This window comes from Manacus vitellinus, unplaced genomic scaffold (assembly GCF_001715985.3).
Source record: "Manacus vitellinus isolate BGI_N305 unplaced genomic scaffold, ASM171598v3 ctg7180002429918_pilon, whole genome shotgun sequence".
Lineage (NCBI taxonomy): Eukaryota > Metazoa > Chordata > Aves > Passeriformes > Pipridae > Manacus > Manacus vitellinus.
The window spans coordinates 1-8896 of NW_021938213.1; the positions used below are offsets into that span (position 1 = coordinate 1).

General features: G+C 62.0%; 1 protein-coding gene across 4 annotated transcripts; it reads left to right on the forward strand.

The window, feature by feature from the left end:
* Positions 1 to 1016: 1016 nt before the first annotated feature.
* On the forward strand, positions 1017 to 5893 carry LOC108643669 (class I histocompatibility antigen, F10 alpha chain-like). 4 transcript variants are annotated; one of them, XM_025896676.2, is made up of 6 exons: positions 1017 to 1238; positions 3873 to 4136; positions 4342 to 4617; positions 4866 to 5138; positions 5254 to 5367; positions 5466 to 5644. In XM_025896676.2, the coding sequence occupies exons 1-6, from the start codon at positions 1172 to 1174 to the stop codon at positions 5591 to 5593; spliced, it is 1122 nt and encodes a 373-aa protein (XP_025752461.2). In that variant the 5' UTR covers positions 1017 to 1171; the 3' UTR covers positions 5594 to 5644. The 4 variants fall into 4 exon arrangements, with proteins under 4 accessions (XP_025752461.2, XP_029821702.1, XP_029821703.1 ...); XM_029965842.1 differs by lacking the exon at positions 1017 to 1238 and adding an exon at positions 5856 to 5893 and having other exon boundaries at positions 3650 to 4136; positions 5466 to 5504; XM_029965843.1 differs by lacking the exon at positions 1017 to 1238 and adding an exon at positions 5859 to 5893 and having other exon boundaries at positions 3650 to 4136; positions 5466 to 5504.
* The last annotated feature ends 3003 nt before the right edge of the window (positions 5894 to 8896 follow it).

Below are 8896 nucleotides of genomic sequence, written 5' to 3' on the forward strand. Positions count from 1 at the left end.
CGCCTCCCCGAGTGCCCGCCCGGCTTGGCCCAGAATCCCAGCTCCCTGTGCTGAGCCGGCCGCGGTTTACGGGAAACAGCCCTGGCGATGTGCCCGGAGCCGCCGCTTTAGGAGTCCCAGCCCTGGCGATGTGCCCGGGCTGGCGGCAGTCTGTCCCAGTCCGTCCCAGTCTGTCCCAGTCTGTCCCAGTCTGTCCCAGTCCATCTCAGTCTGTCCCAGTCTGTCCCAGTCCATCCCAGTCTGTCCCAGTCTGTCCCAGTCCGTCCCAGTCTGTCCCAGTCCACCCCAGTCTGTCCCAGTCCATCTCAGTCTGTCCCAGTCTGTCCCAGTTTATCCCAGTCCTTCCTAGTCTGTCTCAGATTATACCAGTCTGTCCCAGTCCGTCCCAGTCTGTCCCAGTCCACCCCAGTCTGTCCCAGTCCATCTCAGTCTGTCCCAGTCTGTCCCAGGTTATCCCAGTCCTTCCTAGTCTGTCTCAGATTATACCAGTCCATCCCAGTCCGTCCCCGTCCCTTCCCAGCAGCCGCCGCCGTTTCCCGGGTCCTGCCCCCCCCGCCCCCCCAAGATGCTGTCGGGGGTCGGGGCTCCGTCTTTGGCTTCGTCTCCCTGGGCTGGGGCTCGGCCTCCGCCCGCGGGAGGAGCTGAGGGGGGTCCCCGGGGGTCGTGTGTCCCCCCCGGAGCGTGTGTGCCCCCCCGGGACCCCCATCCCGCTGTCCCCCCCTTTTCTCTCCCCACGGAGCTCCTGCCCCAGCTCCCGCTCCCCCCTGGCAGGGGCTTTGGGAGCCCCCCTTTGCCTTGACCCCGGGACCCCTGCGGGGGGCAGTGGGGGCTGCCCAGGGCGGGCACTGGCCCAGGGAGATCGCCCCCCGCCCCCGCGGCATCCGCTGATCGCGGCGCTTCCCCCGCTTTGGCCCCAAAGCGGCGCCTTTAAGGCCGAGTTTAAGCGCAGGGCCCGCGAGTTCAGCTCGGCCCGGCCCGGGGGTCCCGCCGCTCGGGCCCGTCCAGGGGGCCCGGGGGTGGCGGGGGGACCCGGGGCGGTGCCGGGAGGGGTCCCGAAGGGGATCCCGGGGCATTCCCGGCAATTCCCCCGTGCCCGCCCCCCGCGCTCCCTCGGCCACTTTCGCTTTCGCGTCTCCCGAACTGCGCCCAGCGGGGCCAGCGGAGCAGCGCGATGGCTCCAGCGCTGGGGCTGGGGGCGCTCCTGGCGCTCCTGGGGGTCTCGATGGGGCAGCCCGAGGGTAAGTGGGACCCCCGGAACGGGCAACTCCTCAGCCTTTATTGCCGGGCACCGGCACTTCCCTGAACCTCCATTTCCGGGCACCGGGACCCCCCTGCACCCTCTCCCTCCGCACCGGGACCCCCTTAAACCTCCCTATGCGGCACCGGGACCGCCTCATTTCCATTCCTGGGCACCGAGACCCCCTTGAACACCCGTTCCCGGCCATGGGAACCTCCCTCAACCTCCATTCCCGGCCACAGGGACGCCTCTGGAGCCCCATTCCTGAGTACTGGGACCCCCCGGAACCCCTATTCTTTGGCTCGGGAACCCTCCTGGACCCCATCCCTGGCACCAGGACCCCTCTGAACCCCCTTATCCTCAACAAATACCCTCCTGTGCCCCTTTTCCTGCCAATCCTGCCTCTCCCAGCCCCCTGATCCTCCCTTTTCCTTGACCCTGAGACCCCCTGGACCCCCATTCCTGCCTTTCTCAGCCCCCACTTCCCTCAACACCGGGGACCACTGGACTCCCCTTTCCTGGGCACAGGGACCCCCTGCATCCCCCATCCTGCCTCTCCCACTCCCAGCCCTGCCTTTCCTTGAACCTTGGCCCCTTCCCAGCTCTCCCAGTTCCACTCTCCTGACCCTTGGACCCCCCAAACCCTCCAATCTCTGTGACCTCCCCAGTTCTCCACTCCCTGTGCTTCCTGCAGGGGGGTCCCAGGCGCCGGGAATGCCCTCGACCGCAATTCCTGGGCACCGGGGCCCCCCCTCAACCCCCTTATCCTGCACCAACACCCCCCTGCACCCCCTTTCCTGGACATCCTGCCTCTCCCAGACCTACCTTTTCCTTGTCCATGAGACCCCCTGGACCCCCATTCCTGCCTTTTCCAGACCTCATTTTCCTCAACATCAGCCACCCCTTGACCCCCCTTTTCCTGGGCACAGGGACCCCCTGAATCTCCATCCCACCTCTCCCAGTGCCCTCCCCCCCTTCCCCTGACCCTGGGACCCTGTTACAGACCGGACAGGGGCTGCACCCTGGTTCTTTTAGATGATTCCTTCGAGGGCGAGATTAAGGCCCAAACCTCCAAATGTTGGGTCTCACACACACAACTGACTTTATTGGTACCAATAAGGAACGGTAAAAGCGAGGGGCGGAGAAGAAGAGGGAGAGATGAGGAAAAGGAAAGGCTGCCAAAGGAAAGTGCAAAAAGGTTGCCAGCCCAGGGAGAGAAGCGGGTGCAGTCAGGCTCGGGCAGGCAGGGAAGCAGCGCTGGAGGGAAGTGGGTGGGGAGCAGAGCGGATCCGAGCCGAGCAGCAGAGCAGGGAGGTGGGACACGAGCGGGACGGAGCGAGGAGCGGGGCCAGCAGCCAGCACGGGCCCCTGGCCAACAGCGGCTGGGCTGGACAGGACCGAAACGCGGGCACTGCCTTAAATCCCCCGGTGGGCGCTCCCTGGCCAGCTCGGCTCCGGGCAGAGCCTTGACTTTGAGACCCCCTGGAGCCCACGCAAGACGTGGCCGCGGAGGGTTGCAGAGGGTCTCAGGAGGACTCAGGGCGGTCCCAGCAGGGCTCCCAAAGGACATTCCGGTCAGTTCCCAGGAATTCCCCCGTCCCCTCCCCTCCCCCGCGCTGCCTCGGGCTCTGTCGCGTCTCCCAACCTGCGGAGCCGGGATCTGCCCGGTGACCGGTGACGTCACGGCCGAGTCGGGTTCCCATTGGTGCAGAAGAAGCAGCGGCGCCGGACGCTGCTGTGTGGGCGGGGCCAGCGGAGCAGCGCGATGGCTCCAGCGCTGGGGCTGGGGGCGCTCCTGGCGCTCCTGGGGGTCTCGGGGGGGCAGCCCGAGGGTAAGTGGGACCCCCGGAACGGGCAACTCCTCAGCCTTTATTGCCGGGCACCGGCACTTCCCTGAACCTCCATTTTTGGGCACCGGGACCCTGCACCCTCTCCTCCCCCGGGCCCCCACAAAACAAAAAGCGCCCCTCCCAGCCCCCCCGGGGGGGGGGGGGGGGGGGACTCCCCGCCCCCCCCTGAATCCGGATTGCTGAGCACGGGAACCCCCTGAGACCCCATTCCCGGAAGGAGACCCCCCTGAACACCCATTCTTGGGTACCGGGACCCCCCTGAACCTCCGTTTCCCGGTACCAGGACCCCCCTGCACCCTCTCCCTCAGCACCGGGACCCCCTTAAACCTCCTTATTGGGCACCGGGACCCCCTCATTTCCATTCCTGGACACCAAGACCCCCCTGAACACACATTCCCGGACACAGAACGCCCCCAGACCCTCATTTCTGGGCACTGGGACCCCCCTTAACACTCTTATCCAACACCAGGACTCCCTGAACCCCCATGCCCGGCTCCAGGACTCAATTGAACCCCCTTATCCTGCACCAACACCCCCCTGCACCCCCTTTCCCAGCCATTCTGACTCTCCTCACCCCATGACCTCTCTTTTCTCACCCCTGGGCCCCCCATTCCTGGGCAAAGGGACCCCTGGATGCCCCATCCCACCTCTTCCAGTCCCTACACCCTCCTTTCCTTGGCCCTGGGATCCCCAAACCCCCTTCCCGGCTCTCCCAGCTCTCCCAGTTCCCCCTTTCCTTGACCCTTGGACACCCCCAGACCCCCCAAATCTCCGTGTCCCCCCAGTTCTTCACTCCCTGCGTTACCTGCACGTGGCAGTGACAGAGCCCAGCCCGGGGATCCCTCAATACCTGTCCATGGGATATGTGGATGGGATCCCCATCAGCCGCTACGACAGCGAGCGGGGCCGGGTGGAACCACAGACGCCGTGGATGGCGGCCGGAGCCGAGCCGGGATATTGGGATGAACAGACCCAGATCAATGAGAGGAACCAGCACGTGGCTACCCACAACCTGGGTGTAGGGCAGGATCGCTACAACTGGAGTGGGGGTGAGTGGGGGGAGCTGGGGAATGGGGGATGTGTGGGGCTGGGATGGCATCTGTGGGGCTGGGATGTGGATCCAAGGTGCTCCAAGGGCTGGGATGAGGCTCTGTGGGTCTCCATCGGACTCTGGGGCTCCATAGGGCTGGAATGGGGCTCTGTGGGGCTGGAACACAATTCCAGGGGTCTCCATGGGTCTGATCCCACCCCCAGGTCTCCACACGTGGCAGTGGGTTTGTGGCTGTGACCTCCTGTCCGACGGGAGTGTCCGTGGATCCTATTGGCAAGGCTACGACAGGCGGGATTTCATCTCCTTCGAGCTGGGATCCGGGAGCTTCGTGGCGGCCGATGGAGCTGCCCAGATCACCAAGAGGAAATGGGAACACGACGGGATCGTGGCAGAGAGACAGACACATTACCTAAAGAACATCTGTCCAGAATGGCTCCGGAAATACATCGAATACGGGCGGGAGGCGTTGGAGCGCAAAGGTGAGGGAGACAGAATTCCCATGGGAATGTGGGATTTGGGAATGTGAGATTTGGGAGGGTGGAACTGAGGAACATGGGAATTCCCGTCAGAATTCCATGGATGAATCTGAGTCATCCAACTCCCATGGGAATTCCGTGCATGGATCCCACTGTTCTCTTATTCCAGTGGGAATTCTGTGGATGGATCTCACTCCAATCCCATTCCCACGGGAATTCCATGGATGGATCTCACCGTTATCCCATTCCAGATCCCCCTGATGTCCACGTGTCCGGGAAAGAGGAACACGGGATCCTGACGTTGTCCTGCCACGCGTACGGATTCTACCCCGGGATAATCGGGATCAACTGGCTGAAGGGGGATGAACTGCGGGATCAGGAGACGGAGTGGGGCGGGATCGTTCCCAACAGCGACGGCACCTTCCACAGCTGGGCCAGGATCGAGGCGCTGCCGGGGGAGCGGGAGCAGTACCGGTGCCGGGTGGAGCACGCCGGAATGCCGGAGCCCGGGATCTTCGCCTGGGGTGAGGCTGGGAACGGGCAATGTGGGAACTGGGGGTTTGGGAAGGAGGAATTTGGGAGTGTGGAGCAGTGGGATGGGGGTAACCCTCCCCCTCCTCATGTTCCTGTCCTTTCCAGAGCCAGAATCCGTCTGGAATTCCAGCCCGGTGTTGGTGGCTGTGTCCGTCATCGCTGCCATCATCATCATCATCATCGGCCTCGTGGCAGTCGGTGTCTGGAAGCTCCGATCCGGTAACTCCCGGGATGGGGGTCGGCAAGGGGCACGGATCCGCCCGGCAGCATTCCGGGGATCCTGTGCCACGGGTGCTGATCCCACTTTCTTTCCATAGGGAAGAGGGAGGGGAATGGATACGACCCCGCGCCCACCAGTGAGTCCCAGCAGCGTGTGTGGATCCAGATCCTCTGTGCAGGGATCCCAGGATGGATGCCGGGATTCCAGAGGGGAATGGGGGCCTAATGGCTGGAGTGGGATTGGAAGGGGATTGCAGCTCAGGGCAGGATTCCAGAGTGGGATCAGGTGGAATTGTGGACTGGGATCAGGGCTGGATTCTGGAGTGGGATTGGGGTGGGATGGATGGAGTGGGATTGGGGTGGGATGGACGGAGCAGGATCAGGAGGGATTCCAGAGCAGTTCCTACTCTCCCTGGGCTCCACAGCCGGCTCCATCCCCTGGGATGGGAACAGGGACATGGTGACTCCTTTCCCCGCTCTCATCCCAGCAGGAATCACAGCCTGAGCAATCCCGGAGCTGGATCCATTCCTTTCCCTCTCACTGTGGAAAGGCAGGAGCTGCTGGCAGAGCTCATCCCGCTACTCCAACCCACCCCGGCCCCCCTGCGGCTCTTCCCGATGGATCAACTTCCTGCTTTTTCCCGTGTGAAACCCAGGACCACAATTATTCCTGAGGCTTTAATTTGGGTGTGAAAATCTCCTGCTTTGGGCAATAAATCCCGGCTCCTCCTCTGGCATCCGGCAGTTCCTCTGTGGGAACCAGGAATGGGAATGGAGACACTGAGGACAGGGATGGGTACACTGGGGACAGGCTGGGGCCACCAGGATTTGGAATGGGGACATTGGGACTGGGATGGGGACATTGGGGACAGGGATGGGGACACTGGGAGTAGGTTGCAGACATCAGGAATGGAAATGGGAACACCAGGAGACAATGGGGAATGGGGACACCAGGAGCAGGATGGGATGACCAGGAGAAGGTTGGGGACACTGGAACAGGCTGGGGTCATCAGGAATGGGATGGAGACACCAGGAATAGCAATGGAGACATTGGGAGCCGGTTGGGGACAGCAGGAACTGGGAATGGGGACACACGGAAATGGGAATGCGGAAAATAGAGCTGGGATGGGAACATCAGGAATGGGAATGGGGACACCAGGAATGGGAATGGGGACACCAGGAATGGGAATGAGGACCTGGAGGACAATGCTGGGGACACTGGGAGCAGCCTGGGGAGAGCAGGAACTGGGATGGCAACACCAGGAAAGGGAACGGGGACATCGGCAGCAGGGTGGAGACACCAGGGACTGGGAATGGGGACATCAGGAATGGGATGGGAACACTGGGAATAGGAACACCGGGAATGGGAACACCAGGAATGGAGTGGGAACACGATGGACCAGGATGGGGACACTGGGGACTGATGGAGAGGAGCAGAGACCCCAGACTCACCTAAACCCCTCCCAGAACTGAGGACCAAGAGAAGCTCCCCTGAGCTCTGCCCGAGCTTTGCCCATTATTAATATGAATAGATAGATGTTGTGATCAGATGAATATGATTTATCATATTTAATCATTTATGAAAATTGTATACAACCCCGATATTGTGTGAAACTCTCGACCAAGTTCTCTGTGGTGCGAACCACGCTCGCTGCCGACGTCGGCAATAAATCCCTTTGCTGCTCAAAGATCCGAAGTCTCTGAGCAGTTCTTCGGACTGGGTTTTTCAGCATCACAGAGGCAAAGGCACAACTGACGGATGCCCTCAGAGGGCAACATTCTCACCAAAGCTCCCCTCTCAGCTTCCTTTACACTGACCTCTGACTGCAGGGACCTCCTTCCCACTCTGTTGATGCTTCTCAGGTTGCGAACCACCCGGAAAAAAAAACAAATGCCAAGGGATGTGCTTAGATTCACCAAAGATACAGCCCACCAGAATTAACATCTGATTCAGACTGGCAGGAAAATGCTCAACTTGCTCATCGTCCCTCCGGTGCCAAAGGCCCCCCCACCGCTTGCATCCCACCTGGAAAGAACAAGAAGACGCTCCCAGAACGACCTTTGAAGAGAAGTGCCTGTCACAACTGCAAGGAGGAATGCACAACAATCTCACGTGGGGGATATTCTCTGCTCTGCCCTGCAGACCCTTGTGCTGGGGTCAAAACTCAGCCTCTCTGCTTCCCTCTCCTGAGGGACTTGTTCTTAGACATCCCTTTCCCCTCCTGGCAATTCCCAAGCCTGGACCCGGCTCTCAGCCCCTCTCTGGCTCAGAGCCCTCAACTTCTCTTGCAGAGAGCTGGGCCTGTCAACCCACTTGCCAAAAGCACGGCCCTTGGGCTGCCTCGGAGGTTCCTGCAGTCGCCCCAGGCCCTGCCCAAGGCCCTCCCATCAGGGGCTGGGCCCTGGGGGCCGGGGGAGAACCCACCCGCGGCTTGGCCCTTCTTGCCCAGCCCTGCTCTGGCCCAGCCTCCTCCCCCTGCACACTCCCCACTGCCACAGCCTGCGCTGGGGCAGCATTTCCTTCCTGGGCCCTTTGCAGCTGCCCCCATGGGGACACTTCCATTTTCTGGGCCAGGCCCCAGAGGCAATCCCAGCCAGTCCTGCCCCTCGTCCCCAGCCCGGCTCACTGACTCCTGGGGGCCCCTGGAAGCCAAGAGCCAAAGGCCGACCCCCCCAGAGTGCAGCCCCACCATCTGCACTGGGGCCCCAGGGCTTCCCTTTCCCAAGCAGCCCCTGCAAAGCCTTGTCAGAGAGAAAACTGGGTGACCCGAGTGCTGGATGCTTTTAGGAAAGAGGTCTAAACATTTCTTGAAGAATGGAGGGGGGTGACTTTTTTATTCTTGACCTTTCCAGTTCTCCATTTGGGGGCAGGGTGCCCTGGGGCTCCCTCAGTCTTCTTTGAGCCCTGGATCAGTTCCCTGGGGCTCTGGTGGGGTCAGATCCACAGTGGGGGGATCTCTAACCCCCCTGTCCATCCCTGGGGGTTTATGGAGAGCCCCAAAATCTTGGTCAAAGTGTTATTTGGGCACTACCAGACCAAGCCCCCAAATGCGGAGAAGCTCCATGTCCTCAAAAGTCTTGGATAAGAGGGATTTGGATACAATCAAAAATCCGGGGATTGGGTACCCTCAGTTCCCCATCTGCCTCTTGTTTTGGGCAACTGTGAGCTCAGGGACAACTTTATCCTCTGTTTAAGGTTCACTTGAGCCCCAGGAGCCCTGGATGGCTGCTTTTTGGGTTGCCCTGAGCTTTGGGAGCCCTGGCTGGGCATTTTTGGTCGGCCCTGAGCTCCCCCCTCCCCCGTAGCCCACGGACCCCCCGAACCCCCCAGCCCCGGGGCTGCCGCGGGGGCCCCCAACGGCCCTCAGCCAATCCCGAAGCGCCCACGCCGCCCGCGCCCAATCCCAGCGCGCCGCGCTGATGACTCATCAGTCGCCGGGAAGACGCCTCGAAAAAAGGGCCCCAACTGCGCCCTCAGCCAAGCCCAGCGCGCCCCAAATCCCCCAAACGGCGCCGCCCGGCTGGTTTT

Excerpts from the sequence above, each read along its gene's own strand:
- LOC108643669 (XM_029965840.1), top strand. The coding sequence starts at position 3,665 with ATGACCTCTCTTTTCTCACCCCTGGGCCCCCCATTCCTGGGCAAAGGG. Across the intron at positions 4,137-4,341 it reads TCGCTACAACTGGAGTGGGG|GTCTCCACACGTGGCAGTGG; the intron begins GTGAGTGGGGGG and ends TCCCACCCCCAG. Across the intron at positions 5,368-5,465 it reads TGTCTGGAAGCTCCGATCCG|GGAAGAGGGAGGGGAATGGA; the intron begins GTAACTCCCGGG and ends TTCTTTCCATAG.